The sequence below is a fragment of the Prionailurus bengalensis genome, chromosome B3, assembly GCF_016509475.1.
Source record: "Prionailurus bengalensis isolate Pbe53 chromosome B3, Fcat_Pben_1.1_paternal_pri, whole genome shotgun sequence".
NCBI lineage: Eukaryota > Metazoa > Chordata > Mammalia > Carnivora > Felidae > Prionailurus > Prionailurus bengalensis.
In genome coordinates this window covers 148,291,848-148,308,413 of record NC_057355.1, presented here as the reverse complement: position 1 = coordinate 148,308,413, position 16,566 = coordinate 148,291,848, and the positions used below count along the sequence as shown (strand labels likewise).

The following is a 16,566-nucleotide window of genomic DNA, read 5'->3' as shown; positions in this document are numbered from 1 at the left end:
AATACCTCTCAGACTCTTACCAAAAACTGAAAAGAAAGGAATATGCCCCAATTCATCTACAAGACCAACCTTACTATGCTGCAAAATCGAAAGACACCGTAAGAAGAGAAACTAAAGGCCAATATCTCAGATGGACATACATGCAAAACTCCTAGCATAGTGAATGCAACAGCACAATGAAAGGGTCATATGTGACAATGCAGTCACATCTGTTGATCATCTATATCATCATCTATTGATACATATAAAACTAGACAAAATTCAACAAATTGTCATTATTAAAAAATCTCAGCAACTGAGGGAAAGAAAGAAATAACCTCCACAAAATCGTGGCCATAGATGAAAAGCCCACACCTGACAGCATATTTAACAGTGAAAAACTGAAGCTTTTCCTGTCACGTTAGGAGCCGGGCAAGGATGCTCATTCCCTACATAGGTATTCCACATGGTAACATGAAGACCAGTAAAATATGGCACCCAATGTATGTCATCTTGTCACATTGCTTATTTGGAGGAAAGTCACTTGAGTAACAGCTAGTCTAAGGAAACTGTGACCCTTCTTTGTCCCCCTGAGAGCAGGAAATCAATCTCTCCTGGGAAACTTCCTTCCCTCTACCAGAATGGAAGAACCATCCTTAGCACCAGAAATGGGAACGTAGCACCAAGAAGGCTGTGCAAACAAGCCTGGTTAGTTCCTCACTAATTGACTTGCCCAAACCCAAATCTCTGTCTTGTTAACTCTTCGCAAATCCATTGTTTTTTATTCTAAAAGGCACAAGTGCCACCTACTTTCTTCATTCTCTGGGTGTCATATTATTAGGAAGCTTGTGCACATGCAAAATGAAATTTATTCTCTTCTGTAGATCTGTCTTATGTCAATTGAATCCTTAGACCAGACAAAGAACACAGAAGCAAAGAAGGAAAAAGCTTGCTGCTCCTACAAGTTGCAGATGTACCCATAAAAATTAGGTAAGAAAATGAAATAAAGACATGTAAATCAGTAAGAAGAAAATTATTTGTTTGAGAATCACATGAACTTACATATAGTGAAACCTTAGAAACTCCACAAAAAAAGTATTAGAACTAATAAACTCAGGAAAAGTTCAGGATACAAATCAACATACAAAAGTATGTTGTATTTCCATACACCAAAAACATAGTATATGAAAAAAAATAACAAAATCACAGATTGAAAATGGCACAAAATGGAGCACCTGTGTGGCTCAATCCGTTAAGTGCCTACTGTTGATTTTGGCTCAGGTCATGATCTCATGGTTCCTGAGTTTAATTCTGAGGCAGGGTCTGCAATGATTGTGCAGAGCCTGCTTGGGATTCTCTGTCCCCTTCTCTCTCTCTGATCTCTCTCTCCTTCTCTCTATCTGTAACACAAAACTAAACACACATTAAAATTATATGGCACAAAATAAAGTATTTATGATTAAATTTCACTAAAAAGTAAAATAGCATACCAAACATGACCTGCTGGGAGAAAGACATGTAAAATGACAAACACAGATGAAAACATAACTGTGTTCACAGATTAGAATTATTTCTACTGTCACAGTCCCTTCTGCAAGAAGTGATCTAGAAGTGCCTCTCAAACACTGGTTTTAAATTTGAAACAAATCTAAGTCTGGAGCTTGATATATAGTCAGAGGATATGCAAATAGGGCCCTCCCTGTGCTGATTAAACCAGTCCAGCTCCAACCCTGCAGCTGGGAGAGGAGCCCCAGCCCCAGGAGTCCCAGGTGTTCCCATTCTGTGATCAGCACAGAACATAGACACCTCACCATGGAGTTTGTGCTGGGCTGGGTTTTCCTTGTTGCTCTTTTAAAAGGTAATTCATGGTGAACGAGAGACACTGAGTATGTGAGTGGACATGACTGAGAAAGAGTGGATGTGTGACAGATTCCTGACCAAGATGTCTTGTGTCTACAGGTGTCCAGTGTGACGTGCAGCTGGTGGAGTCTGGGGGAGACCTGGTGAAGCCTGGGGGGTCCCTGAGACTCACCTGTGTGGCCTCTGGATTCACCTTCAGTAGCTACGACATGCACTGGGTCCGCCAGGCTCCAGGGAAGGGGCTGCAGTGGGTCGCAGCAATTAGTGGTAGTGGAGGTAGCACATACTACGCAGACTCCGTGAAGGGCCGATTCACCATCTCCAGAGACAACGCCAAGAACACGCTGTATCTGCAGATGAACAGCCTGAAGACCGAGGACACGGCCACATATTACTGTGCAAGAGACACGGTGAGGGGACCTCACTGGGAGCCCACACACAAACCTCCCTGCAGGAGGGGATCAGCACCACCAGGGGGCGCACACTATGCACAATTCTGGTTTGTGTTCCCAGGAGCAGGTGCAGATGGAGGTTACAGGCAGGTTTCCTGTCAGGGTCTGGGGCTTCCTCTCCACACAGCAGTTTCTCCAGGGAGCCTCTCTGGTCACAGGATTCTGTGTTTATCTATTAACTCTCTGAATTAGCAACTGTGTTGTCATAGGAAAACTACCCTAACATGCACATAGACACAGTTGTTTGCATTCCTTACTCCTGTCCCTCAGTATGAGTGAATTTCAGATTTCCTGATGCACAACAGCTGAACCTTTTTTTATAAAGTATTTTTTTAACGTTTATTTATTTTGGAGACAGAGAGAAACAGAGCATGAACGGGGTCAGATAGAGGGAGACACAGAATCTGAAACAGGATCCAGGCTCTGCTGTCAGCACAGAGCCCGATGCGGGGCTCGAACTCACGGACCGCGAGATCATGACCTGAGCCAAAGTCAGCTGATTAACTGACTGAGCCACCCAGGCATCCCAACAGAAGTCCCAGATGCACTCACTGTGCAGCCAGGCCTACAGGAGCCCCCAGACCCCCATTATCTTCACCCAGCACTTGTCCCAAACAACGTGACACTTCCCTCCTGGCACTTGCTACTCAGGAATTTAAATGAGCTACAGCTTTATTCAATTCCTCTAAAGAAGAGATAATTCATCTCCATGTATTAGTCAGGATTCTCCCGAGGAACAGAAACCAAAGCACATTGGTTTCCATGACTAAATACATTGATAAGCCCCACATTCCACTCTCACATGCTGGAGACCCTGGAAAACCAGTGGTGTAATTTTCATCTGATTCTGAACTACTTTCTAGTCTCAGAACGTGAAGAGCTGATGATGTAACTCTCAGAACAAGGGCCAGAGGAGACCAATGTTCCAATTCAAACAGGCACATGGGAAATAAAACTGAGGGAATTCCTCCTCCTTCTGCATCAGTTTCTATTCAGAACCTTAATGGAATGGGTGATGCCCAGGCAGACAGAAAACATGGATAGAAATGCCAGTCTCTTCTGGAATACTTCACAGACATCCACAGAAACAGTGGGGAGTCTGGGCACCCATGATGCAGTCAAGATGACACATAAAGGTAATCATGACAAGTCAACCTCCTGTAAATGTGCAGTTCAAAGACTGAAGATTTAGAAGTCCATGCCATGACTGGCATGGAGCCTGGTGGGCATAGCTGTGCTTCTGTGGAGAAGGAAGGCAGAGTCGCATAGGGGGCATTGTGGTCTGAGAATCCCCTGGGCGACTTGGGGAGAGACAGTTCCCTTCTCGGGGTGCATTTCATAAAGGGTGTATTGCCTCTCGTGGGGCAGGAGAGCTGACAGGCACCATTGCACTGCCATGGTCATTAGCATAGGAGCCTCTGCTGAGAGCAGCTAACTGAATGCTGCCTTCATGTTCTTCCTCACCATGAACTCCAAGCCCCTAGTGTTCATGCAACTGCCCTCCTGGGATAAACAGCTCCAGCCACAGCACAGTGAGACCCTCTCCTAGAGGATCAGTGGGGTCCCAGTCATATTGCGTTCATATAATTTGGAGTTTTCAAACCCAGCTAGAGCTCCTGAGATAAAACTTAAGAGCCCTGTGCCACCAGGTGGGCCAATGGTTTGGACACAGACAGGGTGAAAGCAGGGTTCTGATGGAAGCCTGGGACCCACAGGTACAGATTGTTCTCTCTGTGGGAGGGCTTCCTGAACAGGGGAGGCTGGGAACTCCAACTCAAGGGACTAGACAGGGAGCTGATGCCAATATTTCCTCCCACCAATCAGCATGGACAGAATTCAGTGAGCAGCACAGAACCTCCCAGTAGAAGCTGAGCCACTGACACCAAGCTATACCCCCCTTGCCTTCCTCAGGTGCTTCCTTACTAGAGAAAGAGGGCCTGGAAACCAGATCAGCACCGCGCCCCTCCCTCAAAAGACGACATATACCCACAAAGGCACCAAGTCTACTGACCATATAGTAAGGCATAGCTTCACCTCTAGGGGAAATAGGAATTAGCCTCTTTTAACAGGCAGAACAAACTCACCTGGTTAAAACTCACAACATTGTGGACAATGTCTAAACACTCATCACTGTAGACAAGGAGAAACTCTGCAGAGGACTTAGCTGAGGGACAGAGCAGCCAATACACGACAGCACAGTGCACACAGAATATGCAACAAATGCTTCCTAAAGTGTCAAGCCCTCAACAGCAATTGAACACTTCTCAATAAAGACACTACTCTAGAAGCAGAAAACAAAACAGGATTTTCTAAAACACTTAAGACAGCAGAGACATAGACATACACCATGATGGAGGAATTCATCCCAAAAGAAAAAACGATAAAAGGTCATTGCCGGGGATATTATTAAAGCACATATAACTAATATGCCTCAAACAGAATTTCTAAAAACTCTCACAAGGAAATAGAATTTTTCAAAACTATCATAAGGATACTTGCTGTGCTTGAGGAAAGCATAGGAGACATGAAGGAAACCCTTACTGCAGATAGAAATGACCTAAAACCCAGTCATGTTGAAATTTTAAATGTTGTAACCAAGATGTTTCAACTCTCCACAGACTAAACCCTACAAACTCGGACCCCTCTGAATGGAGAGTTGTTGAGGCCATAATCTCACATGTGTTCTGACAGGAGCTGTTCCCTCAACTGTCCCTGGCTCTGGCTCTCTCCTGCAGGTGAGGAGGAGTAGGTTAGGAATCCTCCACTGAAACCATCTGTCTCCTGCACCTGACTCTCCCACAACATGAGGCCCAGAACTTCCTCACCCCCATCTGTAAATGAAGTCAGTTGTGCCAGAACAGATCTGCACCTTGGTTTAGTGGATTGCTCCAGCTCCCCCCTGCCCTGGGCAAAACTCTGCAGCTGCAGGTGGGGACAAAATAAGGGCTCAGTTTAGGGGTGAGTGGCAGCTGCACTTCTTTGAGGCTTGCTTGTCCTGGTGGCATGAGACCCCTGCCGTACAAGTCAGGTCTGGGGCAACCAGGCTCCCAGCATCCCTAGTGGACTGTGCCCAGGGCAGAGTTTCCATCCTGGGAGTGGGGCTGCAAACAATGAGTGAGTCCCACATCTCAGTGGCACCTGCTGGGGCTTGGCCTCAACAGCAAACAGCTTAGGGTCACTGACATCCTGTCCCTCTGGGAAAGAGTCCTCTGAACAGGAGCTGGTCACCAGGAACCCTGGTATTGGTTGCAACAGTCTGGAGGGGAGGTTGCAGCCAGGCTCAGTGGCACATGCCTATAGTCCCAGCTACTTGCACTGGAGTTTCCATTTGCTGAGCTGGGGTGGGGAAGGAAAGGCACATACCTTAGCTCAAAATTCTAGCTTTTCTGTCTGTCGGTATATTTTCTGGAATAAATGTTTCTTCATGGGCTGTATGCCAACAAGGCCATTTGCAGACACTGTAAATACATCATTTGAGATTTTATTCATATTCCACATAGTAAACATTCAATGTAGTATTACTTTCAGGTGTAAAATATAGTGATTCAACATTTCCATACAACACCCAGTGCTCATTATGACTGCGGCCCTGCAACCCCATCACCTACTTCCCCAAACCTCCTCCCACCTTCCCTCTGGTAACCATAAGTTTGTTTTGTATAGGTAAGAATCTGTTTTGTTGGGTTTATATGTTCCATGGGTTAAGCCTAAGACTCTTGATTTGGGTTCATGTCTTGATTTCATGGATCCTGAGATCAAGCCCCATTTTGGTTTCTGCACTGACAGCAAAGAGACTGCTTGAGATTCTCCTTCCCGCTTCCTCTGCTCCTCCCCCCATTCTATCTCAACATAAATTTAAAAACATTGAAAAAAGTTTATTTCTTGGTGTAGCTCTTCTCTCTTCTTTGTCCCCTTTCCCATTTGAAGTTTCTTAAATTCTACATATGAATGAAATCATATATTTGTCTCTCGCTCACTTGTTTCAGTTAGCATAATACTCTCTAACTCCATCCATATCATTACAAATAGCAAATGTCATTCCTTTCAGGGCTGAGAAACATTCCAGTGTATGAGTATGAGTGTGTGTGTGTGTGTGTGTGTGTGTGTGTGTGTGTAGATATACCACATATACTTTATCCATTTATGAGTCAATGCTTACTTGGACTGTTTCCAGAGCTGGGCTGTTTTTGATAGGGCTGCTATAAACATACAGTTAAAATCCCCTTTAAATGAGTATTTTTGTATCCTTTGGGTAAATACCTAGTAGTTCAATTGATCAATCATAAGGTAGTTATATTTTTAGCATTTTGAGGAACGCCCATGCTGTTTTCCAGACAAGCTGCACCAGTTTCCATTCCCACAAGCAGTGCAAAAGTGTTCCTCTTTCTCTGTATCCTCACAAACACCTGTTGTTCCTTGTGTAGTTGAGTTTAGTCATTCTGACAGGAGTGAGTTGATATTTCGTTGTAGTTTTGATTTATATTTCCCTGATGATGAGTGATGTTGAGCATCTTTTCATGTGTTTATTGGCCATCTGTATGTTGCATTTTGGAAAGTCTATTCACGCCTTCTGCTCATTTTTTTAATAGGATTATTCAGTTTTGGAGTTGAATTTTATACTACATACAGAAAACCTGAAAAACTCCACCAAAAAAAAAAAACCACTAGAACTGATACAATAAACCAGTAAAGCTGCAGCATACAAAATCAACATACAGAAATTTGTGCATTTCGATACAACAATAATGAAGCAGGAGAAAGAGAAATCAAGGAATTTATCCCATTTACAATTACACCAAAAACCATAAGATACCTAGAAATAACCCTCACTAAAGAGTTACAAGAGCTTTACTCTGAAAAACCTGGACATTTATGGTACAAATTGAAGAAGACACAAAGAAATGGAAAAATATTCCATGCACATGGATTAAAAAAAACATTGTTAAAATGTTGATACTACCCAAAGCAATCTAGACATTCAATGCAAATAATTCAGTGCAAATATCCCTGTCAAATAATACAAGCATTCCTCACAGAGCTAAAACAAATAATTCTAAAATTATCATGGAACCACAAAAGACCTTGAACACCCAAAGCGATCCTAAAAAAGAAAAGAAATGGAGGCATCACAATTCTGGATTTCAAGCTATATTACAATGCTGTAGTCATCAAGACAGTATGCTCCTGGCACAAAAAGAGACACATAGATTAATGGAACAGAGTAGAAAACCCATAAATGGTCAACTAATCTTCGACAAAACAGGAAACAGTATCAAATGGAAAAATGACAGTTCCTTCAACAAATGGTGTTGGGAAAACTGGACAGCAACAGGAAACTCTAATGGAACTGGACCACTTTCTTACAATATACACAAAATCAAATTCAAAATTGGATGAAAGACCTAAATGTGAGACAGGAAACCATCAAAATCCTAGAGGAAAACACAGGCACCAAACTCTTTGAGCACGGTCAGAACAACTTCTTACTGGACATGTCCCAGATGCAAGGGAAACAAAAGCAAAAATGAACTATTGGGACCTCAAGATAAACAGCTTCTGTACAGCAAAGACACAATCAACAAAACTAAAAGGCAACTGACAAAATAGGAGAAGATATTTGCAAATGGCATATCAGATAAAGGCTTAGTATCCAAAATCTATAAAGAACTTCTCAAACTCGACACTGAAAAAAACAAATAATCTGGTGAAGAAATGGCCGGAAGACATGAATAGACATTTTTCAAAGAAGACTTCCAGATGGCGAAAAGAAACGTGTAATGAGGCTCATTGTCACTCCACTTCAGGGAACATAAATCAAAACCACAATGAGATAACACCTCATACCTGTCAGGATGGCTAAATTTAACATGGTGGGAATGCAAACTGGTGCAGTCATTCTGGAAAATAGTGTGGAGATTCCTGAAAAAATTAAAAATAGAACTATCCTGTGATCGAGCAATTGTTTTACTAGGTATTTATCCAAAGGATACCAAAATGCTGATTCGGAGGGGCACATGGACCCCAATGTTTACAGCAGCCCTATCAACAATAAGCAAATTGTGGGAGAGCCCAAATATCCATCAGGAGATGAACACATAAAGAAGAGGTGGTAAATATATATAATGGAATATTACGCAGCCATCAAAAAGAATGAAATCTTGCCATTTACAACAATGTGTGTGGAACAACAACGTATTAACCTAAGTGAAATAAGTCAGTAAGAAAAAGCCAAATATCATATGATTTCATTCATATGTGGAATATAAGAAACACAACATAGGGAAGGAAAATAAAATAAGAGAAAAACAGAGAGAGAAGAAACAGGAAGAGACTCTTAAATACAGAGAACAAAGTGAGGGGAAGTGCGGAAGTTGGGCTAAAAGGGAGATAGGCATTAAGGAGGGCACTTGTTGAGATGAGAACTGGGTGTTATATGTACGTGATGAATCACTAAATTCTACACCTGAAATCAATACTACACTGTAGGTTAACACACTTGTATTTAAATTTAAAATATTACAAGAAAATTAAATGCAATACATATATGAACTCTTGGGAGTACCTCAAAATAGCAAGCTTCTGCACAGTGAAGGAAACAATAAACAAAACTAAAAGGCAACCTATGGAATGGAAGAAGATATTTGTAAATGGCATATCCCCAGGGTTAGGATCCAAAGTATGTACATTTTTTAAAATTATTTTCACTTATCAGTACAGAGTGTGTGTCCATGCATACTTTGTGTAAGAAGCAGAACTAGTGTATTGTGGTAAGATCTCACTGAAACTGAGATCCACTGTCTTCACTAAATTTTAACCGTACAGTACAATATTGTTAACTACACGTGTAATGTTGTGGAGAAGACCTCTAGAAATTAGTCGTCTTGCATAACAGAAAATCACACCCCTTGATATCTAACCCTCATTGCGCCTCGCTGCCAGCACTTGGCAACTGCTACTCCATTCTCTGTTTTATTGTTATCAAAACCCAAATTCAGCTGCCTGTTGCTGGAAAGGTCAACGTTCAAAGTTTTCGTTTTGGTAGGAAAGGAATTTGAGCTTTATGCACAAGGCCAGCCACTGGTAAGAATGCAGACTCCTGTCCAAAAGCCAACTCTGAGGTTTCTCCCTGACGCAGGGAGTTTTAAAGGAGTAGAGCATATTTAATCAAACAAGGGAGTTCCATGGTTGATAACGTCTTTTGATCATGTGCAGACTCCATGGTGCAAGCTGCCAAAGTTACCTCAACTCCCTGGCATCTCCAGCTGAGGAGGGAACCACACATGCATGGGAGGAGACTGCCAGAGGCCAGGAAAGAACCCCAAAAAGGGATTAGAGTGGAAAACCCCTGGGGCCCACACATGGTCAGCAGTACTTTCTGTTCTCCCCAGCTGGCATAAAAAAAATACTAAAATACAACCTTGTACTTCACCAATCATGACAGAATACTGGGAAAAGTTTCCTCAGTAAACTCAGAGGAAGCTTCAAACCAAAAACCAAAAGGATCAAATGGCTTGAAAACTAATGTCTAACCAGAATGAGACATGAAAAACGACAAAGCTATTTTTTTAGTCGCCTATAAAGGTAAAATTGACAATGTCCACCTCCACATCCCAAGGAAGTAGGAAGCATTGGTCTCCATAATGAGGAAAAGCAGTCGTCCATAGAAAGTGACCCAGCAGTACCACAGGACATGGAATTGGTAGAGAAGTTCAGGGTGTTAAAATTTCATATCCCATATTCACTAGCTGGAGGAAAGATGGAATGTGTTGAATAGAGCCATGTCTCTGGGTCCAAGTCCCCACTATGTCCATGTGAGCACGCTTGAACTGGCTCACCTGCTTCTCCCACATCCACCCCAGCTGAACTGTTGTGCAGGGTCACACAATGCCACACCCTGGGACTGTTACCTAACCCCACAAGTGGATCCCAGGTGCAGGGGGCTGGCCACCCGGTACAGCCCTCTGTTCTGTCAGATGGCCTAGACCTCACTTTGCTGAGGATCCTCCATTTATCCATTCTCACTGGCAGATGTCCCTGAGCAGGGGCATGAGGCTGGCAGAGGGCCAGGTCACCTTGAGGGCGTCCCTCTTGCAGTTTGCACTCTGGGCAGTGCTGGCTCCTGTCCAGGGTTCTCAAGGTCGTCCCTCATGGCGCTACATCTCCTTGAGGTGGTAATTACAAAGAAGGAGCTGCACAATGCCAAGGGCATTCAGATGACTGGTTGGCTGTCCTATATCCTGTGTTTTGGGACAAGAGACCCGTTATCCACATGTGGCCAAAGAAACCCTTTAGGTCCAGACATCTGCTAATGATGACTCAGGATGATCAGGTAGACTTGCAGATGGACTACCCCTCCATGCCTCCAGACTGTTACTACCTCGGCTACCTGGAGGAGATTCCTCTTTCCATGGTCACCATGGACATGTGCTATCAGGGCCTTGAAGGTATCATGAAGTTGGATGACCTTGCCTATGAAATCAGACGCATCAGCGATTCCCAACATTTGAACACATTGTTTCTCAGAGAGTGGCAGACACCAATGCAACGGGACCTACTTATAACCTGGGATATAAGGAGGATAGGGACCCCTGTTCCTCAAGCAAATGCCAGTGCAGTCCTCAGGATCTCTAGTAAGTTGTAGTCATCCCATCACGGAATTTCGCTCTCAGTTCCAAAACAATATATAGTGTGTTCAACCACGGGTCAAAATGTGCCCAAATCCTAATAAGACTAGTTAGCTTAATTGACTCATTGTTTCATGGGATTCATGTAAGTTACTATATTGGTTTCATGATAATTTATAATGAGAGAGATCCAGCTAACATCGGCAAATATGTGTTGCATCAGAGTCCTTTTTTTTCGATACTATGAGTCCAAGGGTTTTCGAATTCTTAAACCACATTCATCCTTAGTTGCGATTTGAGATGGATCCCATGAAGTTAATTTCAGTCCAGTTGTATGTAGTATATGCCATCCACAAAGCCCTATCATGATGGGTTATTTAGGCAGATATTATTTACTCTTGTCTGTCATAGCAACACATCAGATTGCAAAATATATTGGTTTGTGGGTTGACACTGATGAATATGCTTGCCAGAAAAGGTCCAACTGCATTAGGACCCAATTCCCTTGTATACCTGAAGCTTTCAGTAAGTGTTCCTTCATTCATACGCACTACATAATCAGTGGCAGATTAGGCAAGTGCCTCTTCAACATCTAAATGGTGCATTGAAATAAAAGCCTGACCCACAATCATTTCGGAAACTACTTAGCTGACCCAGGCAAGCATTGTGACTGCAGCTCCTTAGAGCAGTGCTATAGCAATCTATGCTGTATGAGTGATTGTATTTTAACCCCTGGGGACAAATGTAATACAGGCAGATGCTATACAAACTGCACCGATTTCGATGCTGGGACACTTGGCAGGCCAATCCAAAATATATGTGATCTTCCAGAGTCCTACCGTGGGGTGTCCTTGTCATGCCCTGATGACTTCCATATGCAAGATGGAACCACGTGCACTGAAGAGGGCTGCTGCTATCATGGGAACTGCACTGACCGCACTATGCACTGTCAAGAAATCTTTGGCAAAAATTCTGGAAAGGTGAAGATGTCTGCTAGACCATAAATCAAAAAAGCAGCCGACATGGACACTGCAGAAGACCCCGGGGAATTCAATGCTGAACCTGTTCCCATACAGACGTGCCGTGTGGAAGGCTGCAGTGTAGGAATGTCACACATCTCCCTCAGCTGCAAGAGCATGTTGGATTCCATCCGTCTGAGATCTCAGGGTTCTGGTGTTTGCGGCTGGATTCATGTCATAGCACAACCGATATTGGTCATGTGAAAACTGGTATGTCATGTGCTCCTGGAAACATCTGTCAGGATACCTACTGCAGTCACAGTGTGGCTCAGCTGAACTATGACTGTATCCCGGAGAAATGCAGTCACAGAGGGTCGTGTGACAATAACAGGAACTGCCATTGCCACATAAGCTGGGATCCTCCATGGTGCACTGGATGAGGCACTGGTGGGAGCACAGACAGTGGACCCCTCCAAGAAGAATGGGGCCAGTCAGGCAAACTCATGAATCCCTGTTATATCTCAGAGCAGTCCCATTTAAGCCATAATAGCTGCATTCCTTGTGGTGTCGCCACAAATGTCAAATTATCAACCCCGAGAAAGTTAAGGGACTGATTGTTGCTGACGACAATCCATAATTAGCCTCCTGACTGCTGAACAACTATAGACAATCCAACTGGCACATGTGTGAAAATACAGTAATGAGGCTGAAGAGCTGACATCCACGTTTTGGGGGTCTGCAGGAGACACAGGGGTCCACAGGCACATCAGGCTCTGACACACATCTCTCATGGCTCACTGACCAGAACGCTGAAATAAAACTTAAAAACTGCATGCTTGTGGCCTCTACGTATATATCTAAGCTTCCAAGAGCCCAAACTGAGCCCGAGATTATGTGAAGAGGACCTGAGTCAGCATCTGGGTCTTGAACTGAGGTATATGCTTCCAGAATTAAGAGACGTTCACACAAGCTCTTTCAGGAACAAATTCATGAGTTGTCTCCAAAACTGTGCAGTTGCACACTGAACATTTTCTCATTCTCCAGGTAATCTGTTTTCCCCCAGTCCCAATGTGGGTTCAGGATAATGGAGGGCTCCCACCCACCCACACTGCCTGTTCCACACTGGGGTGTCTGTGGGCTGTGAGGGAAGGGGACTGGCATTAGGTTCCACCTAGCACAAGCTGTGCCTCTCTGGAGACAAAATTTCCAAATGTGGGAGACTGAGACCATGAGGTTTAAAGGAGCACCAAATGAAATGAATCAGAAAGGCAGGCACAAGTGCCTATGGATGACTCTGGCATCCAGTTGGAGCCCGATGAATGTGAATCCCTGCTCTCTTTCTCTTGCCTACCTTTCAGTGAGTTTAACCTTAGATAAGGATCTGCCTAGGATTCCCACTTTGGTTTTCTGAGAGCCTTCTCGAATAACCACACAGAGGTGAGCCTGTGAAAAGTTAGGGACTTCAGCCCCATCCATTCTCAAGTAATCAGGTACTTGCTACCCTGTTTTCTATGTCCTGATCACTGGGACTGTGGAAAGGAGGCCTGCCCTTCCCAAGGTCCTTGTGTACCCTTGCTTCTGGGCCCTGTGAGTCATAAATCCTGTGCCTCCATTTCCTTTGTTGGGGGTGCACTGAAACGCCACCTTGAGTCAGGAGGGCCCCATGCATCTCATGTATCCAAAGCCAGAGCTCAGATGCCTAGGGAGCCGCCTGTCCACGCCCTGAGCAATGGCTCTTGCCTATTCCTTCAGCAGGATACAGTCTACATGTTCTTAATTTTGTACAACAGCTGGGGTCCCCAACACATTTGTCCCCAGGGATGGGATTGGGGGTCTAGGTGGTGCCCTCCAACAATGTGTTAGCACTGAGAATGGCTCACTCGTTCCTCACCCCCACATCTCAGCTGCTCTGGGAAGGAGCTGGAGCTTGCTGGTGGTCTGTAGCTTTGCTTTGGGCTGATGCCAGGTGTTGCCAGAAACCCCCACCCTAAGTTACCAATGCCATAAAAGGTCAGACTCCCTGCAGAGACCAACAATCAGGCACCATCCTGGGGTTCCAGAGGTGTGTATTTCCTACTCATCTCCAAGTGAGATATTGCTGGACACCGAAGACCATATCCCTAGATTAGTGTCGAAGAAGACGCCAGCTGCTGGGTCCACTGTGTTGCAACCAGTATCCTGGTGTTGTGTTTGCTTAGCCATGCCTACCTAGTGACAGAGGCAACTCTACCAGGAGCATCATGTCTCCCTGGGCAGAGGACATGACCAAGGCAACCTCCCCCTACTGGCTGTATTCCTCACTGCTGCTGACAATGGCTCCCTATTTAACATGTGTGGTCAGGGACACCTCAGTGTGGGAGGCCTCAGCACACTTGTCTGGGAAGAGCTAACTTCTATCCCAGGTCCTCCCTGTCAAGACCACTACACCAACATATCCACGGACCAGTGTGAAAGAGAGAAATGGTGACAGGCACTACACCATCATGAAAATGCAAGGTTTCCTGGAATCATTTGTCCAAAGGGAGGGAGACAAGGACATTGATTGGCTCTAGTGGGTCTTCACAATTGGCTCCAAGCTGTTGCTTTAAGCGCTTGACATACTACAGCTGTCTGGATTGGTCCAAGTGCCCCAGATTCATAAATCACTGAAAAGCTCAAGGTATCAACGGCCTGTTTACTTAGAGACAACCTACGGAGCTTCCAGTCTTTTCACTGTATCAAAAGGCTATCACAATCACACTGACGCATCAAGCAGGAGACACAGACCAAATAAAAAGGGGAAGGCTCTGAGGAAGAGGTTCCCCAGGGCCCCAGAGCCCACAGAGATAGGAAGAAAGAAGCTCTGATTCTCCAGACTTGGATTTTTATGGCACGACAGCACAGGCCCACTGGGAGAGGTCAAGCCCAGGTGATGCAATCCAACTCTAAGATAGAATGGGGACAATTCAATGGGTCTGGGTTTTGGGTTTTTGGGTTTGGTTTTTTTTTTTTTTTTTGCCTTATGTCATGCGCCCATGAGCCCTTGTCCATTTCCACCTGGAGGAGAGGCACTTGACAACAGAATCTAAGGAGTTCTTCTTGAAGGACCACTCTGATCTTAAGCCTTGTGCCAATACAATTCATGGAAATACCAGCTTTAGTGTAGCAGGCATTAGCATGCATGCCATAGTCAGATGTGAAAAGGAGAATTTTCAAGAAGCCCAAGACTTCTTTGCTGCAAATGCTGATGGGATCACCACCTCCATAGATAGGAGCCCACAGGAGGGTCCCAGCAGTGCCCCATTCAAGGGGTGGAACTTCAACCCAGATCTCTTGCTCTAGAGATGATTCCCACACTTCTCTTTATGCACAGCTCTGAGAAGAGGGGTCCCTAGTGACTTAATCTCAGGACAGACCAAACACAAGTCAGAAACTTTGATCAGACTCTTTGGGATCTTCAAGAGAATGCTGTTCCTACCCTTCAGGTGGGTGCCATCACTTCTCTGGACATGACAGCCCTGGTAGTGGGGAGCTGGGATCCCAGTGGGTGGGGAGATGCCAAGGCCCCTGCCTAGGGACCCGGAGGTTTGTGGAGTATGTCCTTCCTCCTGGGACAACTGCCTCTACACTTCTGTAATTACCCTGTAGGACACAGACACAGACAACACTTTATTTCTCTCATTGACCCTGAAGCCAAGGTACAGTGCTTCCCAGGAACCCCTCCAAATATAAGTGTGGTGCTCCTTAGCTTACTAGGTATAAAGAGAGGGATAGTAGAAGGGTCTCAACATCCCTTTGATGTCACTATTGGAAGAATCTTTACTGAATCTCTTTTAGCAACGGTGGCCCCTTTGACCCTGCATTGTCTGGTTAATGATGTGGATGCCCTCACATGCCATCAAGGCCAGTGGGAACAAACCCTGTGCCTGGCTTTCCTGGGGGGAGCTACATATCAGGAATCTGTAGGACTGCAAATTACACCCTCAATTAAGACAGTATATGTACATCAATATTGTGTGCAATAGAGGACTGAGTAATTGCACCCCATAATTCAAGATTTACTGAAGGAGGGGGGACATTAAACACACCATTTCTCCTTTCAGTCTGCCCACTTGATGGGCATTAAAGCCCCCTCCTAACAGGTGGCACTTTACAGTTGACTACTGAAATGTAAATGCCCAGCTGTCCATAAGATGGCTCACATTCCCAAGACTGTCTAGGCAGTTGAGGGTATCTAAAGGGCCACAGGGGAGACTCTGTCATGACTGAGCTAGCCAGTATGTCCCATTCAGCATCGATGACCAAGGAGTCCCAGCCACAGTCTGCTCTCAACCTGTACATCTCTACCCTGCTGCCTTGGGAATTCCTAACAGTCCAAACAGTGCCAAGATGTTAGCCTGACCAGCTCATGTAGAGCCTGTCATGAGTTCCCACTGGTCTGGGCAATTGAGGGTCACTGTCACTGGTCAATTATCATGCATTCCTGAAAGTTTGTGAGACATGGGAGGCCTGCAGTCCTTCAGCAGCTATAAGGTGGGTTTTGTCACCTGACTGAGCTACTCCAGATTTTCAGTCTACTCTCATATGACTTGTGTTGTTAGGCAGCCTTACCTGGAAGTGGCTGAGCTATGCCAGTTGATGCACAGGTAGTCTGAGTGCCAATGAAACATTTTGGGAACTGGAAAGTGTTTGTGCCATGGGGGTTATGCTGGA

At 44.7% G+C, this 16,566-nt stretch overlaps 1 gene segment (V, D, J or C); it reads left to right on the top strand.

Annotated features, from left to right (window-relative positions):
• Positions 1–1,702: 1,702 nt before the first annotated feature.
• Positions 1,703–14,709, top strand: LOC122469636. The segment is given in 3 exon segments: positions 1,703–1,837; positions 1,939–2,249; positions 14,698–14,709. Coding segments are annotated over 3 exon segments (363 nt in total).
• The last annotated feature ends 1,857 nt before the right edge of the window (positions 14,710–16,566 follow it).